This window comes from Macrotis lagotis, chromosome 3 (genome assembly GCF_037893015.1).
Source record: "Macrotis lagotis isolate mMagLag1 chromosome 3, bilby.v1.9.chrom.fasta, whole genome shotgun sequence".
Classification (NCBI taxonomy): domain Eukaryota; kingdom Metazoa; phylum Chordata; class Mammalia; order Peramelemorphia; family Peramelidae; genus Macrotis; species Macrotis lagotis.
In genome coordinates, this window is record NC_133660.1 from 223109526 (window position 1) to 223132398 (window position 22873).

At 39.8% G+C, this 22873-nt stretch overlaps 1 protein-coding gene across 2 annotated transcripts in view; it reads left to right on the top strand.

The window, feature by feature from the left end:
* Positions 1-15544: 15544 nt before the first annotated feature.
* LETM1 (leucine zipper and EF-hand containing transmembrane protein 1) overlaps positions 15545-22873 on the top strand; it is an 84889-nt gene continuing 77560 nt past the window's right edge. For both annotated transcript variants that reach the window (XM_074229939.1, XM_074229940.1), the window contains exon 1: positions 15545-15662. In XM_074229939.1, the coding sequence (XP_074086040.1) occupies positions 15560-15662 (103 nt within the window). In that variant the 5' untranslated portion in view covers positions 15545-15559. The remainder of the gene's footprint in view (positions 15663-22873) is intronic.

The following is a 22873-nucleotide window of genomic DNA, read 5'->3' on the forward strand; positions in this document are numbered from 1 at the left end:
ACCCCTAGTATACATTAATGCCTTCAAGAATGGAAGTCACTTTCAAATCTCTGCCCATCAGACTTCAACAGTATAAAAGAATATTCAACATTGAGAAAGATGATGAAGGGTATATTAGAATCTTTCTAAGGCAAAAGTGAATTGTTCCTAACTAGTAAGCATAAGTCATAAGACTATAGAAAAAAAGTACCTGGTAAGGGAGATATAATTCCATATATTCATACTGGGTCTAGGCTATCTGGATTCAGGCAATGACGCTATCTGTCATCATCATGGGTCATGCAGTGTTATTATAAGGCTAGGGTTCTTCACTATTTTTGTATAACATACCCCTTTGGAATTTGGGTGAGTCTGTGGATCCCTTCTCTGAATCATGTTTTTAAATGAATAAAATAAAATACAAAGGAAAGCAGTTGTATGGAAAAAAATAATTATGAACATATTTTTAAAAAGTATTCATGGGGGGTTGGTTACGTGGTGTAGTGGATAAAGCACCGGCCTTGGAATCAGGAGTACCTGGGTTCAAATCCGGTCTCAGACACTTAATACTTACCTAGCTGTGTGGCCCTGGGCAAGCCACTTAACCCCATTTGCCTTGCAAAAAACTAAAAGACAACAACAAAAAAAGTATTCATGAACCCCATGTTAAGAACTCTTGCTGTAAGGAGAGTTAACATAATGAAGTACTCCAGACTCATTTCATATCTTTCACCTTTCTGGGGACCCTATATTATTTGGCTTTAACGTTTAATTAACATAAGAATTTATGATGATTTGGGCAACCACAAGGATTTCTATTTGACTATCCTAAAGTTAGTGAAAAGGCCCATATATATGGATTTCTCTCAAGATCTCATTAGGCTCCTTTTCTTAGTGACATGCCTTTAGTGACAGCATTGGTCTTGAGTCAGGAGAACAGGAGCTCAAATCAGATCTCAGACACTTGACTCTTACTGTGTGACCTTGGGTAAGTCACTGAACCTTGATTGCCTCACATCCAGGGCCATCTCCAGTCATCATGATTCATATCTGGTCACTGGACCCAGGTGGCTCTGGAGGAGAAAGTAAGGTTGGTGACCCAGTACACCCCCCCCCACTCAAATATGATTCACATGCTTGTCATGGCATCACTTCCCTGATGTTGTGGTCTTCTTAAAGCCCCCGTAGAAACAATCATATCCAATGTTCTGTTGGGAGTATCACAGTTTGATAAAGCCTGACTTCCAGAATCCAAGAGCTCCTTATATCCAAGGCTTTAGGAAATGTTTTAGTCTTTCTTAGGGATGAAGGGCCCTTACTGATCAGAGTTCTTGTCTTTCAAGTTTATTTTGCTTTATAATGTTATTGTATAATTGTAAAAACTATTAAAATTATATTATTCTTGTATAAATTATATGTATTGCATAAATTCCTTTACTCTGAATCAATATGATTTCTGTATCTTATGGTATAATATTATTGCATTACATTTTTATACCATAATTTGTTCAATCATTCTTCAATTGAGGGTTATCTTTGTAGTTTCCATTTTTTTCCTAAAACAAAAATTACTGCATTGTTATTTGTGTACTTGAGTCCTTTTCTTTTTCCTTTCATCTCTTTGAGGTGATAGGCACAGTACTGGTCTTGTTGGATCATAGGGTATGCCCAAGTTAATGTCTTTTAGCTCCACTAACATTGCTACCTGTGCCTGTTCTGCCATTATCACTTTCCTTCTTTTGTCATCTTTTTTTTTTGAATTTTACAATTTTTCCCCCAATCTCACTTCCCTCCCCCCACCCCACCCCCTTACAGAAGGTAGTCTGGCAGTCCTTTTTTTTTTTTTTTTGTCATTGTTACCAATCTGATGAATATGAGGTAGAGATGCAAACAGGATGACTTCTAAAGCACAATAAGACATGGGAATGGAGTAGCAAGTTTGGAGAAGGCACTAAGCCATTTTATTAAATCCTGATTTTTATTACTTTCTAGTTCCTTCAGAGGCAGCCAAGTGCTATAGTGGATAGAATGACTTGCCTGGTACCAGTGAGTTCAAATCTGGTCTCAGGCATTTACTAGATGTGTGACCTTGGGAAAGGTTTTCCTCAGTTGTCTCCATTTGTAAAATGAGCTGGAAAAGAATTGGCAAATCATTCCTTAACAAGAAAATTGGAATCATGAAGAGTCAGACACAACGAAAATGACTTAACAACAAAGCTATTCCAGATATTCAAAGATCTGAAGTTCTATTAGATGAATCAGGGATTGTTCTTGATCCTGAAAAGCAGAGTGAGATTTCAGGGAGACATTGAATGAAAACTGCAAAGAAATAAATATTTTTTTTTTGGCAAGGCAATGAAGTGACTTGCCCAAGGTCACATAGGTAGGTACTTATTGTCTGAGGTTGGGTTTGAACTCAGGTCCTCCTGACTCCAGGGTTGGTACTGTGTCACCTAATTGCTCCAAATATAGGGCCTTTAGGAGCAGTTTTTCCTAGCAATTAAAACTATTCCAAGGAGGAACCAGGAAGCAGTAGGGTAGATACTTGTGGAAGATTATTTGGAAAGGGGATTCTTTTGTCAAGGGATAGCTTGGACTAAGTAGTTTCTGAGATCCCTTACAATGCTGAGATTCTCTAATCTATAATCACAAAATTCAAAAACCATTTCTCCAATTTTCATTGTTGATGATTCTGCATATGAATTCAAGATCCATGTGGCACTAGAGCATACAAGAAGGATGGAGAAACACATTAAATAAAATTATATGATCTGTGACTTGGCACTATAAAAATAAGAAATGTTTTGTCATTGCTGGTACATTTATAATTATACTTAAATATAAAACTATTTTTCTGGAGAGGTTGCCCATTAGTTGGGGAATAGTTAAATGAGTTATTATATAGGAATGTGATGAAATCCATTGTGCTCTAAAAAATGAAGGGGATTGTTTTAGAGAAATCTGAGAAAACTCATGAACTGAAGCCAAGAGAGGACAATTTATATAATAACAATGTCAAAAAGACAAACAACTGTGAAAGACTTAAGAATGTTGATCAACACAACAGAACTAACAACCATTCAAAGAGTTTATTATGAAACTTACCCACCTTCTAACAGAGGAGAAAGACTTGAGGTGCTGATTTTGGGGATATGACCAATGTAGGAATTATATGTGTGAGAAGGTGAAGTGCAAGTGAAAGAGAGAAAGAGATCTTTGTTTGAAAATAAAACCATTCACAAGCCACTACTCTTTGGTTATCTTGTAGCTTAAGTACTGGAATGAGCATCGAATTTGCAAGTCAGACCCCTTGGTTTTTTAGTCTGGCTCTGACTGTGGTACTGTTTGTCAAGTCATTTCATTCCTATGCATCAGGAATATGAAGATGATAATGGGACAGGCATGATGGGGAAGAAGTATAAGAAAGAACTCATTCCCCCAGAATCCACAGGGTTTGTGGTCCAGATGCTAATTGGAGAAGGGAACTGGAACTGCCTTCCCATGATGCCTTGAGCCCCAGGTCCAGTCTCGGCTTCAGGGAGCAGGCGCTGAGCTTGCTGGAAGGTCAGTCACTGAAAGCAGGCTCTTCTAGGCTGGAGCAGCAGGGCGATGCGGATTTGAGCCCAACCTAGAGGATGGGGACCACAGGGGAACTGTCCAGATGGCAAAACTGGCTCCCCCCACATTCCACAATTTCACTCATGTTCCTGAGACTGAGTGGTTCTGTCAGTTACTTTATGTAGGGATGGGGGGAGAACAGTGCCCTTCCTTCTAGATCTGAAGGCGAGTCTCACAGTCTGTCCTTAATGCTTGTGATAAACAATGTGGGGTACAGAGAAAGGGGAGGGAGGATCAGGAAAAACTACCTAGTGAATGAAGGTGGCCTCTGAGCTGTGGGTAAAGATGCTAGGAGGCAGAGGTGCGGAAGAGGAGGGCTTACCTGGCATGGGGAACAGCTTCTGCAATGGTACAGTGACAAGGAGATGGGACTAGCAGGTAGGGCAGTTTGACTGGATGGAATGATACTCAAGTGGAGGAAAATGCCATGAGTCTGAAGAGGTGGGCTGGAGTCATGGTCTGGCCAAGGAGTTATCTGCACATCGTCTATTGAATACAGAGGCAGCAGAGTCCAGTCCAAAGAGGGCTACAGCTGGAGCCTGGGTTAAAATCTGACCTTCAGCCTACATCCACCTTAGTGCCCTCATCTTCAGAATGAAGATAAAATGGCTTAAATCTCTACCCCTCAAAAGGGGACAGCTAGGTGGTCCAGTAGATAGAGCACTAGTCCTGGAGTCAGGAGGACCCTAGTTCAAATTTGACTCAGACACTTACTTGCCTAGCTATGTGACCTTGGGTAAGTCACTTAACCCCACTGCCTTAAATTAAAAAAAAATCTCCACCTCAAAGGGAAGTACTTTATCAACTTTGAAGCCCTTTCATAAAGGATCTCCAATTACTATTGTGTGTATATCCTTGCTGATTTTGTTTTTGGCAAGGCAATGGGGTTAAATGATTTGCCCAAGGTCACATAGGTAATTACTGACTCATTTGATCTTGTTGAAATTATTAAGTGAGGCTGTATTTGAACTCAGGTCCTCCTGACTCCAGGACTGGTGTTCTATCCACTGCATCACCTAGTTGCCCTTGTATATCCTCAACTTTTTGTCAATTGTTCAAAGGTCTAACCTTGCTAATTGTGGAGAGATTCATCACTAAAAGGTTGATTTTTTTTCTGGTCACAAGAACTCATAAGTCTAAGGGATAAAGGAGTTATAATTGGCAAAAGTAAGAGGAGAATTTGTATCAATGCAAAAAAAATTTTTCTGGGTAATGAAAAAGAAGTATGGGATTGTGAGGGTAATAATTCAGTTCTTGGCTCTGACCTTGTCTAGCTGTGTGTCCATTGGTAGGTCCCTTTGCCTTTCTGGGCCCAAATTTCTTCCTTTATAAAATGAGTTGAACTAGATCCTACTTAAGATTTTGACTGACTTTTGTACTATGATTCTAAGGATTGTCTAAGAACTATAGAGGATATGAGAAATAATAACTAACATTTCTCATTTGATCCTGTTGAAAGTAGATTTTGGGGAGAACTGACTGCATCTTGTGTTATATTTGCTATTATATAGATATAGTGAACATCTCCTTCAATACTTCCTTTTCTGGGAGAGTCTAATCACTATGTAGTTTTTCTTGATCCTCCCTCCACTTTCTCTGTACCCCATATTGTTTATTACAAGCATTAAGGACAGACGTGGAACTTACCTTCAGATCTAGAGGGAAGGGCACTGTCCCCCCCCCCCCATCCCCACATAACTGACAGAACCACTCAAAGTCTCAGGAACATGGGTGAAATTGTGGAATGTGGGGGAGCCAGTTTTGCCATCTGGACAGTTATGAAAGAAAACTAATAGGACTTTGAAAAGATATGGGAACTCATCTACTTTTCATTCTAATAAGACACATAATAGGAGCTTTGTTGTCTTCAAGATCCCATTCGGGGTTTTATGGCAGAAACTGGAGTTGTAAAGACCTTGCTGGTTTGAATTCTCAGATTCTCTTCTTTAAAAACTTACAAAATGTGCAGAAAGGATGATTTCACCAATTTGGAAACTTCTGAAAAAGTTGATAAAGTTGTAGTCCAGCATCTTTGTGCTTTGAAGAAAACTAGAGATAACTTAGTGTTTGATGGTTCTATATTGTCTGCTTTATCTCTTGCACCTGAGAAAACTTTGTCTTTCTATTTCTAGGTGAATACTTGAAACAAGACTAGGAATTTTTCTAAACCTAGTGCCTCTTCACCTTATTTTTTGCAAGCTAATAATAGACTCCTCTATCTGATGATTGCCACTTTGTCACTTTTTTTTTTTTTTTTTTTTTTTTTTTAGGATTTTTGCAAGGCAAACGGGGTTAAGTAGCTTGCCGAAGGCCACACAGCTAGGTAATTATTAAGTGTCTGAGACCGGATTTGAACCCAGGTACTCCTGACTCCAGGGCCGGTGCTTTATCCACTGTGCCACCTAGCCGCCCCACTTTGTCACTTTTGAATATTGTTTTTTGTTTTGTTTTTGCAAGGCAGTGGGGTGAAATGACTTGCCCAAGATCACACAGCTAGGTAATCATTAAATGACTGAGGTCACGCTTGAACTCAAGTCCTCCTGACTCCAGGGCCAAATGTTCTATCCACTGTGCCACCTAGCTGCCCCAATATTCTATTGTCTTAATCATCCTTCCTGCATAAATTTTCTGTTCAGTTTCTAAGTAAATGTAAAACTTAAGTATTAACAGAATTCTTATTAATGAAATAAAGCTCACATGAATCTCAATTTTGACTTGAATAGCATTTTTTTATTATAAAATTAAAAAAATAAAATCCTTTGTATTTTTTCCTTATAGAAGAATCCTTTGCCAAATGATTCTGAAACTCAGATAGTAATTCTGATAGAAATAGAATGAATGAAATCTTCAATGGTCATCATGGAATCTAATCTGCTGCAGAACTAATATCAGTGGTGAGTGGAATATTCCCCAATAAAAGTGTTTCAGGGGGGCAGCTAGGTGGCACAGTGGATAGAGCACCGGCCCTGGAGTCAGGAGGACTTGAGTTCAAATTTGACCTCAGACACTTAATAATTACCTAGCTGTGTGGCCTTGGGCAAGCCACTTAACCCCATTTGCCTTGCAAAAAAAACCAAACAATTTCAGGGTGTGAAGTCAGTTCCTAGTGAATTCTTCCCAGGGTTAAGAAATATTAAAGAACAAACTATTATTCTTTTGTTTATTTTTGTGAAAGGCAGTGGGGTTAAGTGACTTGCCCAAGGTCACACAGCTAGGTAATTATTAAGTACCTGAAGCTGAATTTGAACTCGGGTCCTCCTGACTCCAGGAGTGCTCTATCCACCTAGCTGCTCCCCAACTATTATTCTTAAACTATTTCTAGAAGAAAGGCCCTTATATTCCAGATGGCTCACTCTCCTAACTTTTGATAAGACTGTTTTTACTGACTAGGATAATAGACTTTTCTTAGAAGACCTTGCATAATCAGACATTATTTCATTTAGATAGACATAGAAGGTCATTAAAAGTCTTTTTGATGTTCTCACCATCTGGATGGTGAGGTAATATTTTATGAAAAACTTTCATTCTTTTCTTTGTTGATGGGGTAGATTTTCAAGAGTAGAATGTAACTTCAAAGACTAATCAATGAGTCAACAGACAGAGAGGATAGGGAGAAGGAGGGAATCAGGTTAGGCCATATAATCTTGTTTGACTGTCAATTTGGGGCAGCTCCTTGATCTTCACTATCTTTGTGAGGTTTGGAGTGTGCCCTTCTCTAGAGAAAAGCAAATAAAAACTTTCTTTTGCTCAGACCAGTCCCTGAAGATTTTGTTTAGTGTATTTTTATCACGCACAGCGGGGCTTCTATTGGCAAATTTCAAAATAAAAAATATCCCAGAAAGGGCTGATTTGTCTGTGTTGAGTTAGATATATTGAGTTGAAAATTTATGAAATTGGGGCAGGCCTGCCTGATTCTTTGGGTCCATGATAGCAATGGGAAGTGGAATTGCAATCACATTTTAATAAAGCACAGAGGAGGGCGGGGGAAGGGGGAAATTAGATGGTGGAAGGAAACTGGTCATGTGGGGAAAAGAATGAGAAGAAGATAACTCATATAACCAAGGATTTGAATTGGGAATAATAGGCATCATTCTTTGGAGGTTAGAGCAGTGCTTGGGGGTCTCCTCTTGGGGGCAGGGAGTGGACTAACTCTTCTTTGTGTTGCCTTGGGCTTAATTCATTAAATCATCTCAAAGTTGTTGGTTAAAAAAAAACATACCTACATCATCTCAAAATGATCAACCCCTTTTTGGTGTTCTGCAGGTTTTGCTACTGAAACTAGTCTAAACTTTACATATCTTAGGACCAAGGCTTGACAACAGTTGACTTCTGATTTGGCATCTACTTCACAATGTGAATATATGTTAACATATGATCCAGTTTATAAATTATGTCCCTTTGGAAGAGATTGTATGTAACTTACATGTTCCCCTTTGCCATCCTCTTTCCTACTACTGGCCCCTTTACATTGGCTAAATAAAGTTACTATATTGAGTAGAAGGGGGAGGGAAGTGCTCACAATAATCAGAACACAGTAATCAGGATACAATTTTAAAACATCAATCGAAATGCTACCTTTTACATATTCTAAAGACTAAAAAAGCCAATTCTAATGCTACCCTCAACTTCCCAAAGAACAAGCCAGTGGGAGATAGGTTTTAAGATTAGGCTGGAAGGCTGGGAAAAGTTTCAGTTGCAAAATTCAAAGCTGTGAGTTCTCCTTGAGGGCAAAGACTGTCTCGTTGCTTTCCCTCCCCCTCAGTTTAGCACAGTGCTTAGCATTTGGTAAACACTTTATAAATATTTATTGATTGATTTTCTTTGTATTTCCAATTCTGGGCAAGTTAGGAAAGGAGAGAGAGAGAGAGAGAGAGAGAGAGAGAGAGAGAGAGAGAGAGAGAGAGAGAGAGAGAGAAATATTTTTTTAAATAAATGATGAAATAACAGTGCATGCTTTGGGTTATAATTCCTCAGCATTTTAACTTTGTGAAATTTTCATACAAACAGCCTACTTTTATCATTTTCTCTCTTCTGAAGAGAGACAGAAAATACTCAATTCTTTAACAGAACTGAAGTAGGTTTAAAAACTTTAATCTTCCAAACAAGGCAAGTGGTTTTTGAGTCTGAAGCTGTACCTAGTTCAACTATTAACTTTTCTCCCATGTAAGAGAAGCCTGGTTAAATGTTGTCTTTTCATATTTAAATGGTATGCTCTAGATTGGAAAAACAAACTTGCTACCTAGGGAAGTCACATAGTCTTGGAGACCTTATCAAGACAGAATTTTTAAGGGAGCTAAGAGTCACTGTGGGGTGGGGGAAGAGTAACTACTTGGAAAAGGTTATCTTTTGTGGATTCCACCCAAAGACTGGAGATTATACTGGAGCTACAGAATCCTGTTCTCAATACACAAGACCAAGTGAAAGATTATGTAAGTTTGTTTATAATATAGAAGATTTATATGGGTCTGAATATGAAAGAATATGGTTTCTGAATGTGAAAATGTATAAGTTTTACCTAGAATAATATATATTGGGGTTAAATCTTTGAGTCAACTTGGTATCAACAGTTTAAAAGATTTTTTTCCCCTATTTTAAGGAATATGCAATAGTAAGTCGTTTTTTCATATTATATATTTACTTTATGTATAAAACTCTAGAATTGGAATAGCTCATTGATTTCGTAATTGATTTTTATATCAATTACATATATATTTAAAATAAAAAAGAAAAGTAAAATGAATGAATGCTTTTGGAAAGACTAAGGGCTGAAAAATGTTTTTACTTATTGTGATTTATTATTGCAACATGAAAAATAACTATATCTTACTCTAAATTGTAAGGAGTGAAACCTGCTGTGTGACAAAGGTCTATAATGCAATTTGTTCTGAGTTCTGGCAAAATTGTTTAGATTGTTAAGCTCTACCATTCAAGGGAAAAGTCGCAAGTAGCTCAAAGATTATCTGCTGGAAAACATTACTGGTAGATGTAAATGACTGAGAAAGTTGAGGAGGTGGCCTTTCCTATTATGCTATTTCCTTTGTGAAAAGTTAAGTTAGTTAGTTTTGAGCCTGGCTATGATAATGTGGAACTCTGTTGCATGATTAGCTATTCCAGGAAAGATAATCTATATTTTATACCTTATATTAACAAAAGCCAAACGAGTTTTCTAATCCTATACATACTATAGGTAAATCTGAATAGTCTTAATTTGATATTTTACCACTATATATATACACATATATATACATATATATGTGTGTATATATATATATATATATATATATATATATCTGTTTCATCCTCTTCTCCTATCACATTTTTTCTGATCAGGGATTGAGAACTGCAAAGGTTTTATAAGCGAATGTTATTGGTACCATCAGGGAGCTATTACAATGAGATGCAAATATACAAGACTTAATTGCTTTGATGTTTATTGTTCTGAATATCTGATCATTCCTTGTTTCAAATTCCTAATCCTTGCAAATTAGTTCTTAGACTTGCCATTCCTTGCTTATTGGTTTAATTAGCTAAATATTCATGTATTAAGTTTATGCGCAAGTATTCCATCTTTACTGAGAGATTTGAGAATGAAATATATCTTTAAAAAGGGGGATATGATAAAGATAAAATACAGTTTCATTTTTAAGGGCAGCTAACTGGTACAGTGGATAGAGTACTGGCCCTGGAGCCAGGAGGGAGAATTCGAGTTCAAATCCAGCCACAGACACAATATTTACTTAGCTGTGTGATCTTGGGCAAGTCACATAACCCCATTGCTTTGCAAGAACCGAAAAAAAAACCTTTCTATTTTAATGGAGTATTAACTTCAGTTTGAGAAAAACAATGATTACACTATTTAGATATATGATTGGCTACCAAATGTTTTCTATTGGGTTAAAGAATATATTTAGATTCTAGATAACTATATTTGTGTTAGCAGCCTTAAAAAATGTCTTTTGGCAGCTAGGTGGAGCAGTGGATAGAGCACAGGCCCAGGTATCAGGAGGATGTTTAAATCGGCCTTAGACACTTAATTGCCTAACTGTGTGACCTTGGGCAAGTCAGCTAACCCCATTGCCTTAAATAAAAAAAAATTTTAAAAAATGTTGTCATTGGTCCTATATGAAATATTTTAAGTTTGATCCTGGAAGATATAGAGAATATGACTGGAAATGATAGAGGAAAATATAGAATCTCCTTTAGGTTCATTTGAATATATAGATATTTAGCTATATAAATTTCTAAATATACAGGCTTTAGATATGATTGAAATTATGTATTAAAGTCTCAATTTGTATTAAGGCTCTCTTCTATAGATGTGCTTTAATTTATTTTAATTTAATTACAAAGAAAATTTTAAATTATGATTTTTTTTTCTGTTTGAGGTCTCTGATAACATCAAGATAGAAGGGGCTTACTTTACAATGTCAGGTCCTTTTTTAACTTTTACTTTATAGATAGCATTATCCACGCAAAGTATAGGATTCAAACAAAGAAAGTACAAATCATACATGCTAATAGAAACTTCAATTCCAGATATATTATCTATCTATCTATCTATCTATCTATCTATCTATCTATCTATCTATCTATCTATCTATCTATCTGGAGAGAGAGAGAGAGAGAGAGAGAGAGAGAGTTCTTCCTATAATCCTGATATTGATAAGTGAACTCTGTAAGATACCTTTTCAGATATTGTTGACAACTGACACCCAATTAGAGACAACTGAGATGCTGATTCAGGGATATAGGCCTCTGAGTCTGAGTGGATCAAGTCTGACAATTTGTGGCTTTAGTGGTCTAGGGCAGACTCTTGGTCACAGAATTTCCATGGGAAAAGGATTCCCAGAAACAGATGACTTCAAGCAGAATGTTGCTTTGTTCAGACAATTTTTAATTTGTTAAATTTATTATGTTAAATCATTGTTATTATTATTATGAAGTTATCCTGCAGTATTGGGAATCTTTGGATGGCCTAATGATTGAAAGAATTTATTTTTTAGTGCAGGACCAAAAGAGAGAATTATTGAAAGTGGACTTTTGGGAGTACATCTTTAATTCCATTTCCTATCCATATCTACACATTTATAATGCCTTCTTCAGTACAAATCATAAACAAAATTTTTGAATAGTTTCAGGAACTCACCCACTTTTCTTTACTCTATCCAGTAAAGCACATGGAAGAAACTTCACAAATGTTAACTAAATGACTGATGCTCTTTTCTTTGGTCTGGTGCAAGGGGGTCCAGGGTTTTGGAATAGTTAGGCATCCTTATTCTTTTTTTTTTTTTTTTTGCAAGACAGTGGGGTTAAGTGGCTTGCCCAAGGCCACACAGCTAGGTAATTATTAAGTGTCTGAGGCCGGATTTGAACTCAGGTACTCCTGACTCCAGGGCCGGTGTGCCACCTAGCTGCCCCCATCCTTATTCTTTTGTTAAAAACATACCTTTTCCTGTCTATATACCCTGGCTATCCTATCCAAAATTACTTTGTAGGCCTACCATGTGACCTACCTGATCTTATACCCAAACTCTTGGGCCACATACTACAATTTATAACATTTGAGACACATAATTTCTAGATTACTCATTTCACTTATTTTTTTTTGCAAGGTAATGGGGTTAAGTGGCTTGCCCAAGGTCACACAATTAGGAAATTATTAAATGTCAGAGGCTGGATTTGAACTCAGGTACTCCTGACTCCAGGGCCAATCTGCCACCTAGCTGCCCCAGATTACTCATTTTATTAACAATGCCAGGATTTTAATAAAAGGAAGTCTGGGGCATTTTCTAATGCCAGACAATCATGCCCTTGAAAGAGGGATGTGTGACAACTCTGATAAGTTAACAATTAACGAGAAAATGAATATTACAATGAGGGATGAAACCTATTTAGATGATCTTTGATTGTGTCATTTTCTCCTAAATTACTCCCAGCATCCTGCAATCTATTCTAAGAAATTATCACTAGCTGAGCCTGAGCAGAAGGGAGTTTTATCTTAGATTAGAAATCTGATCCAGTAGAGTGGAGATTGATTTTTATATTTGACTATCCAATTGGATCTAAAGACTTCATATTTTGCTTATCATTTCCTGTATATTCTCATTTAGTCAAAATAAAGAGGCCATTCATTCTTTCCTTCCTTCCTTCCTTCCCTCAATCCTTGAGAAACTCAGGTCTTCCCCTCCAAATTTGTTTGGTTTTTTTTTTTTGGACTGGATAAAAGTGCTTAATCTTTGCTTTATCTCTTTCTTACCTTACCCTAATCACTGAATGGGCATGGTCTCAGTCAAAATGGGAAGGATCTTACCTTAAAAAAGCCAAGGTCTCCCATTGCATCTGGGGCCATTCCCAGTCTTCCAGATCTATAGCTGGCCATTGGACTCCTGATGGGTCCAAAGGGAAACTGAGGCTGGTGACTTTGCACAGCCCAGTCTCACTTAAATCCAACTCACGTCTAAGTCTTCTGAAGGAAAGACAAACAACAAGTTGGGATTGGACAAGAAAATAAGGCAGATGAAAAAAGTTCCGGGGTTCCTTATTTTAAAAATTGGCTATTATGAGAGAAAAATATCCATTTCTCTTAAGAGACCATCTGTGGAACAGTGAGACACATGTTTGTCACCTTCCACTTTGGGGTGGATAAAGCAGCTGCAGGGTAGGTACCTGACTGCCTGTATCCTTGGGCCGGCTTACTTGTCCAGTGGCTGAACCTCAAGGACCTAGAAATGTTTGCAACAATTCTCAGAACAATGTTGCAAGGTTGTTGTTACTAACACCTGTATCTCACAAAACTGAGGCAAACAGACACTAAATGACTGGCCCAGGGTTGCGCAGCTACTATGTGTCTGAGGGGGCATCTGAACTCACATCTTTCTGACTCCCAGCACTCTATCCACTTGCCCACCTCCATGCCTCTGCCCTCTGCAGGCTTACTAGTATGGGAGAGAAGATCTATTTTTATGGTCCATAAACAGCTAGCAGATGCTATGGGAGGCACTGGAAATCACTCTTCATATGGAGATAGAAGACATGACTTCTATTACCACCATGTTTATAAAAATGATTTAAACATATTCCTTACCCTCCAGGAGACTGTTTGCTCATTTGTAAAATGGGAACAATATCTGTACTCTCTCCCAAAGTTTTGTGATAAGTCAGTAAATGGGCTTATCATACACTTCTCAAGTCCTTAAAATAATATTCTATTTGAGAATTCAATTTTCAAAGTAGGAGGTTCCCCAAGTACCTCCTCACTTTTCTTTGATTTACCGGTTCTGCGTCTCCCACATGGCAGGCCGTGATTTGGACTGCCCAGAAGAGAATTCCATTAGGGGTTACAAAAGAATGACAAGGAATTTTAAACTCTAAATGGGGTTGGGGGTAGAAAACACCAGCTAAGCTTAGCCCATTGGCTATGGACTTGGAACGGAGTGCGCAGAAGAGAGATCAAAGTCCAATTCAATACCTTCCGGCTCTCCTTTTATCAGGGCGGTAGTCCTTAGTTTCCAAACTGGGGCGCTGGGAGCAGAGAATTTCCTCCGGGGGAAAATGGCCCCACCCCAGCGGAGCCTGCGGAAGGAAGGAGTGAAGGTGGACTTTGGGGCTGCCTTCCCTACCAAGAAAAGTCCCCGGCTCTTGGGCTCCTCCTCATCGGAGGAAGCCGGGGCTCATCAACCAGTCAGAAACCACTTAGGAGGCGCCTGGCCCTGGGAGGCGGCTGCTCAGCGGGAATCAGGGCCTAGGGGGCTCCGGACCCCTAAGGGACACCATTGGAGGCTCTGCAGCCCGGCCCTACCTAGGGTCACAGCCGCTAGCGCTTTAGGGTTCCCTAGTGGTTGGATCCTCACAATCATTCAGTCTGCAAGCACAGATGAGGCTTCAGGTCCAGCCTAGTGACAACAACTGAGATGATGCGCTCCCCCCGGGGAGGTGAAGTTGTCTCTCTTTGGTAGATCAGAAACCGAGGCTATTTATTCCCCCCGGGGTTACCCGTTAGGTCTCCTGCTCCTTTTCCAGCTTTGCTCCAGGTGGGACCTCCCGTTACCTATCCTCTAGGGCTCTCAGTTTCATCACCTGAAAGATGGGGAAACGGTGCAGCTGACCTCCCAGCTCTAGATCTTTGATCCTATCTGAATAAATGCTTTTATTCAAATGCTCTTAAAGCGGTCTGGGCTTTCAGGGAGGCCTAACTCTGCGGGTGGAGGGTGCCCTCTGGGCTCTATTTCCTTACCTGCAGCCTGGCGGGCTGGCTGGAAGCCTGGGCTTGCAGTCAGCGGTCGGGGAGCCCGTAGGCGCATGCGCACACCGGCCGAGGGCTTGAGGCCGTAACTAGCCTAGGAGGGACGCATTCGCACGAAGCGGGAGGGTGGGGGCAGTTTTCTATGCCAACCAAGTCAAAGATCCGATCTCCAACCCACAAAAACCTGCGTAAGTTATGATGCAGACTAAGAGCCGGCACCTTTGCCATAAAAGATTAGGGAATCCGGTCTTGCTTGAAGCTCTACCTCAACTACAAGTCCCAGAGTTCATTTCGGCCTGCCTCCCCGCCCAGCAAACCTTGGGGCTTGGCCCGTGGCCTGCCGGGACTTGAAGTCCTCTCCGTGGGTCCTCGGCTTCCCGCCTCACCCGGCGCGAGGCCAGGGAGGGAGGCGGGGCCAGGGTCCGTAGCGAGACCGGCCCGGCCCAATGGGATGGGCCGCGCGAGGCGAGGGGGCGGGGCTGTCGGTGCGTCCTCGCCCCGCCCCGCCCCACGCGCTCCGTCGGGGAGCCGCCGGGGCCTCGGCTGGAGCCGGGGTCAACCGCCGGAAGCCAACGGCGAACGTGCCGCCGCCGCGCGTGCGCGCTGCGTCCGACGTGCGGGCCGCGAGCCTGCGAGGCCGGGCTGGGCCGGGCCGGGCCGCCGGGAGGAGCCGGGAGGAGCCCGCGCCGGAGCGGAGCGGAGCGGAGTCAGGGCGGCCGCATGGCGTCCATCTTACTGAGGAGCTGCTGCGGACGCGCGGCCGGCCGCCTCGCCCGGCCCCACGCCGGCCCCGTCGCGGCCGCCGCCGCCGCGCCCCGGAGGGGTAAGCGCGGGCCGGGGTCAGCCGGGGGCGGCCCCCCGTGACCGGGCCGACCTTTGTCCCCGCCGCCTCCCCTCCCCCTCCCCAGCCCTGAGCGCGGGCCGGCGGGATGCGGACCCCCTCGCCCTTCCCCGCCTCACCTTGGCTTTGCCCCCTCCCCCCTCCCCCCCTCAGGTGGAGGCAGTTCGGCTTTTTTCTCTTTTACTTGTTTTTTCCTAGTTTTTTTTGCAAGGCAGTGCGGTTAAGTGGCTTGTCCAAGGCCACACAGCTAGGTCATGATCAAGTGTCTGAGGTCGGATTTGAACTCAGGTCCTCCTCACTCCAGGGCCGGCGCTCTATCCACTGTATACTTACTATTATTGGTATTTTTTTATGTTTTTTTTCAAGACAACGGAGTTAAGTGACTTGCCCAAGTCCACACAGCTAGGGAAGTATGAAGTGTCTGAGGTCGGATTTGAACTCAGGTCCTCCTCACTCCAGGGCCGGTGCTCTATGTACTGTATACTTACTATTATTGGTATTTTTTTATGTTTTTTTTCAAGACAACGGAGTTAAGTGACTTGCCCAAGGCCACACAGCTAGGTCATGATTAAGTGTCTGAGGTCGGATTTGAACTCAGGTCCTCCTCACTCCAGGGCCGGTGCTCTATGCACTGTATACTTACTATTATTGGTATTTTTTTATGTTTTTTTTTCCAAGACAACGGAGTGAAGTGACTTGCCCAAGTCCACACAGCTAGGGAAGTATTTAAGTGTCTGAGGCTGGATTTGAACTCGGGTCTGTTCTGCCTCTCGAGGTGGTTGCTCTTCAGGCTTTAGGCCTCTCTTATGCATCGGCACCTAGACCGAATGCACGCTGAACTTTGTGGAAGGAGGGGAAGGTGAGGTCTTTCTCTTTGGTGTTGCCTCAAAAGAGCCGGGAACGGGAAGGGGTCTCAGAGTTCATGCAGCCCAGCCCTCTGCTTTTCCACTGAGGACAGATCCCGAGAGCTTAATGATTTCCCAAGGTCACAAGCAGTATAAGTGGAAAAGCCCAGGTTTACTCCAAACCCTGGACTTTCCACTTGATAAAACACAATTCTTGGAATGTCCTTTCTTGGGGACAGCTAGGTGGAGTCAGGAGCACCTGAGTTCAAATTCGGCCTCAGACACTTAATCATGACCTAGCTGTGTGGCCCGGGGCAAGCCACTTAACTCCATTTGCCTTGCCCCCCCCCCCCCAAAAAAGAGAGAGAGTACTAGGAAATGTACATTCTTTTTTCTTTTTAGATTTTTGCAAAGCAATGAATTCAGCAGTCTGTCACTTTTCATCTTTTCAGTGCCCAGTAACTATTTTTTTTGAAAGACCAGGGCATGATTTAAGGATGAAAGGAAAAATGAATACCATATATAGTATGATTTTATAAACACTGAAACTTGGCAGTTAAATTCATAAAAGAAATATTGACCATAGTAAAAGAACAATACACCCAAATATAATAGTAGGAGATAGCAATTCTCCATTATCTGAATGTGAAAATCTAACAAAAATGATTAGCAGCGAATATTACTAAATATGCATGTCTTTACTGTATATTTAGTGAGAATTAATTGATATTTGAAAATAATTAAATACTTAACACTAGGGACTTAGATGCAGTATACTCTTTCTAAGTGTATGTTAAAATAGTTCTAAGACTAGTCATATTTTCATGAGAATAAGGCCCCAATATCTCCCCCTTCCAGGGTTGTTCCGGGAATCAAAGGAGGAAAGGTATTATGAAAAATAGGGAGTTGTTATTCAGTTTACTGACTTTTTTTGTTGAAAGTGTGACCTAGCTAATGATTTTGAGACCTAGTGCCAACCTGTTAGTTGTATAGTGGAAAGAACGTTTAATTTGTCTTTACCCCTAGCTCTGTCACCTCACAGCATCATAGTATTTTGTTTTCAGTTCTGTGATCTCAGTCAAGTCATTTGACTTCTCAGATAATCCACTTACCTGCCAGTATAAGATAGACACATAATACTTGTACTCTCCTTTATAAAGTATGAGAAAAGGATTTGGTAAACTTAAAGATTGTATTTATTTTGAGTTTTACAATTTTTCCCCTCATCTTACTTCCCTCCCCCCACCCCCCACAGAAGGCAATTTACCAGTCTTTTCATTGTTTCCATTGATCCAAATTTGGCAAACTTAAAACAGTAGGCAAAAGGGATCTATATTTACATCTTACATTAGTTTATTTTTATCTTACATTTGATTTGATGTTAGCTCGTTAAAGCTGATCCTTTGACTAGCTTTCACATTGCTCTGCTCTCTATGTCCAGTTCTGGTCATGACAGATCACCTGAACTCCGGGCAATTATCAGGCTAGTATGAGTAGCCTTGTGTGAACTGAGACCTTCCTCACTCTGGACCCAAACAAGTGAAGGCCAAGAAGATAGAATCTAGACCTAATTACAGTGATATTTGGGCAAGGATGGTCAGTTAATATTTGCAGATTCACAGAGGGATCCCTGGTGTTGGGAAAATACGACATGTTTGTATAGTTGTTTTTTTTTTTAAACAAGGCTATATTTTGAGAGGAATGATTGACTTTGGGGGGGGATATCAGAATTGTAATAACGAATCTTGCAAAAACTGAATTGTAGAATGATGTTCCTATGTTCCTACTCAACCTCCTCTGCTATACTGTCCCTCAGGTCTTAAAGTTAACTGGGTTTATGAAGGCAGTGTCTGTGGAGTGTGACCTGGCATTGGACCTGCAGAGCTGCAGCAGCTGTTAGTATAAATGTGAAGATACTTTGTGTTGTCAGAGAGTCAGCCTAACTGAAGGCAGACAGACTTCATCAGATTGCCTGCAGGATTATGGATTTTTTTGGGCCACAGTGACATTCAAAGACCATCTACTATGGCATAGAATGATTCTGGTCTATTTTGGTGAAGGAATTATCCATAGTGACGAATTATATTTTTCTATTAATTTGTTTAGCAACCAAAAATCCCCCCCAAATAGATAGTTTTTGCATAATCACAGGGTAAGGTCAATGGACTAACAAGCAAAAAATAAGGAAAAATGGTTTGATTCTGCATTTTTTTCCTGCTTTTTTATAGTTGAAGTGCATGCATATCTAGTTCTGCTTCTGCAGGTTGCACTTTCTGAGACTTTAGCTCCTTCTAGATCTTCTTACTTTTTTTTTTGCAAGGCAGAGGGGGTTAAGTGGCTCGCCCAAGGCCATACAGCTAGGTAATTATTAAGTGTCTGAGACAGGATTTGAACCCAGGTACTCCTGACTCCAGGGCTGGTGCTTTATCCATTACGCCATCTAGCTGCCCCCTTAGTTACTTTTTTTTAATAGCACTGTAGTACTCTAAAATGCTAATATACCATAGTTGGGCATATGTTGATAACTTTTTTTTTCCATTACAAAGCTATAGATATTTCCATAAAGGTTAGGTGGGTTTTTCCTTCTTTATTTGCTAAAGACTTTAGCATAAAACCCTTGCATGAATCGTTGAGTTGGGAGGTCTAAAAGTTGAAGGCACTTGTATATACATACTGATGTGTGCATTTTCCTGGTGAGACAGTCTGATATAATTAAACCATTGAATACAAAACAGATCTTGTCTCATAATGCATGGATATGATGTGCCCCTGATTGGAGTCCAAGTTCCCTTAGAGCAATAACTGCCTCTTTTTTGTCTTTGTATGCCAGAACAATACTGGATACAGAGGAGGCGTTTGATAACAGCAAGGGCAAAGGGATTTGGTTACAGACATTTCTTGCATGCACGAGATTTTACATTTGCAAGTAAACTAATAATCATAGTGCTTCATGTTTATATAATACTTCAAAATTTCATTTGAATCTTATAAGTCCATGGGGAAACTACCACTGGGAGCGTTAGTTTTGCTTTATATGAGGCAAGAACTGAACCCAGATCTCTGCTGACTCCAAGCCCAGTCAGTATTCTTTACACTCCCATGCTATTGCTTTTAACTTTTAACATATTTGGTTTATGCATTTCTGGCATTGTATGCACTATTATATTCAGTATTCAAATTATAACTATAGTATTATGTCAATCATGATAGGAAATTGATATGTATGGGGAACTCCTCCACCCCTTAGATTATTTTTTTTTAGGTTTTTTTTTTTCCCCCAAGGCAATGGGGTTAAGTGGCTTGCTTGAGATCACACAGCTAGGTAATTATTGAGTGTCTGAGCTGGATTTGAACTCAGGTACTCCTGACTCCAGGGCCTGCGCCACCTAGCCGCCCCAACCCCTTAGATTTTTAAAAGAAACGTACACATAAGATGGAAGTAATAGTAGGCAATAGAGGATGACTCAGAAGTATGACATTATTCTTTAAGAATGGTATCAGGTAATTCTGAAAGACTTGGGATGGAAAATGCCATCCATATTCAGAGAAAAAAACAATGGCATCTATTGCAGACCAAGTGTACTATTTCTGCTTTTTAAAATTTCTTTTATGTTTCTTTCTTCTCATGGGTTTTTTCCTCCCATTTGTTCTATTCTTCTTTTACAACTTGATTAATATGGAAATAGTCAAATATGATTGTACCTAGATAACCTAAATCAGATTATTAGCTTTGCATGGGGAGGGGAAAGAGAGGGGGAAGCAGAAAATTATGCCACTCAATCTTACAGAAATTATATGTAATTGGAAAAAAATGAAAAGTATACACACACACAGTAGATATATAATAAGAATAATGTCAGGAATATCAAAATATTTGTTTTCTCAGGGCGAGAATTTGGAACTCAAAAATCTGCTAATTTGTTTTTACATGAAATTGAAAAAATTAAAATAACAGTGTCAAGAAACCTAAAGTTTTGAATGATCTGAGGTTGGTAAAGACAGACTAATGAAAGTTTTAAAATATTGTAATGATAATAAAAATAATTTTTTTAAAGCATATATTAGGCAAAAAGAGAAATTCTTGATTTTAAAGAGGAAGATAATAGAATTGTCAAACCATATACAAGTGGCCAAAATTCTCAAATTTATTATTGAGGAGCGGTTAGTGAGCATTTTTTAAAGAAATAGGTGATGGCAGAGCCTGTTGACACCATTAATAAGCTGTTAGTTCTGGAAATGCTTTAGATATTTCCTATATAACTCATGACTTTGCTTAGAATTATCAATGTCATCTTGGAAGGAAGTTGTTAGTTGAGAGCCTTAGTCATTTGTGTTTGGACTTGTATTGCTTAACATTTTTAGTCATGACTTTCATGAAGGCAAAAATGTCATGGCTATCAAATTTATAGATGACAAAGTTTGGAGAGATAGATAATATCACCAATTGGCAAAGACAAGATTCAAAAAGATCATGGCCAGTTGTAATTTTGATCCAAATCTAATCAGATGAAATGTAATGGTGATAAATGTGAAGTTTCACACTTAGGTTTGAAAAATTAGCCTAATAAGTACAGGAGATAGGAGATGAGGCTAGGGAGCAGTTGGACTGTGAAAGATGTGAGGAGTTAAATAGGGTAAAAAACTGATATGATTTTCAATATTGAGAAATATGGGGTGTAGGAGATAGCATAGTCCCATTATACTTGACTTTAGTTATAGAATCATAAGATTCTAGCTTGAAAGTTTAGACAGGATCTCAGAAGTCATCTATGCCAACCACCTCATTTTACAGGCAAGGATACCGAAAGGATTTGTTCAGGGTCACATGACAGGAAGCTTCAGTATTTCAGTTTGACCCCAGTTCCTCAGGCTGCAGAGATAGTGGTTCTACTACCTTTGATATTGTAGTCACCTCTGGGTACAGCTACCTGTTTAGAAAAGACCCATCGCTGGACTGGAGAGGCTTGAGATCATATACCACAAGAGGTTCAGTTTAAGGAACTGGGAATGTTTGTTTATCTTGGATAAGAGTAAATTCAAGGAGACCCTGATATAAACCCTCTTTAGGCATTGAATGTGCTGAAATTTGGAAGAAGAATTAAATTTCTTTTGCTTGACTCCAAAGGATAGAACTAATAGTAAAAGTAGAAGTGGAAGAGAGGCAATTTTAGACTTAATGTTAGGGAATATGATTAGAATACCTTTGATCCAGGAAATTCTTGTCCCAATCTGGTTGGAATAGGTGATTACTGAGGTCCCTTCCAAACTGGAAACTGATTCTATTAAATGAAGATAAATTTAATTAGAATGTTTCTTAAAATCATATTTATTTTAAGCTATAAAGTGCTTTTCTTTACATGAACTTTTTGAGATCTAGGTAGTACATACTCTCTACAATTGATCTAGGTAGAACATACTCTGTACAATTGAGAGATCCAAGGCTAGAAAGCTAATGGCTTGCCTCCCATGTCACACAACTGGTGAGTATTTAAATTGTTTACAAACCTGACCTAATGAATTCTAAGCCAATGGGACCTCAGAGTCCTAACCTAGCTGCTTCATTATATAGTTGAGGGAACTGAGGCCTAGAGCATTGAGTGACTTACCCAAGACTTGTGATGTATAAGAAGGTTAGACAAAACATTCAGTATTGATGCTAGGAAAAAATAGTACTTGTTGGATGCACCAGCCTTTATTGAACACATATGAATTATGGTAATGTTGATGTGGAATCTATTTTCGAATTTCACACCTAAAAACAATTATAAAGTGACATCTAAATAAATGCAGGCTAACATAGTTTACAAATTGGAGGGAAGTAATATTTGAAGTGAAGTGGGCAGAGTTGTAACTATCTGATGAGATGACAACATCTGGCCTGCCTATATGGCCCAATAGCCCTTTGATTACCTTCCCAGTGTTTGACTAAGAAGCCCCTTTTCCCAGGGCTCATTTTTCCCCCTCCAGAGTCCTTGTTGGTAAGGAACAATTTGTATTTTCTCTTGATACAGCTGTATTCAAAGTCAAGCTGTCTTCTATCTATGAGGGTTACTTCACATTGCCCTTTCTTCCCCTCTAATTGCTTTTGCTCCAGTTGAAAAAAATTCCTCATTATAAGGAAAATGTGGCCAAAACAGGATCATATAAGAAGACAATCAAGTTGTCAGTCGAGAAGTGAAATACGTTGTGTTGAAGTTTTGCTTACTCTTGTCTCAGTCAGGATCTTACTGTAGAACTGTTTTAGTCACTAAGATGATGTGGGAACATCATTAGAAGAAAAGATTTGGAATTGGGAGAGAGCTTGAATCAGTCTCCAAGTATTAAATTCCTATTCAGTCAATCTTTTGC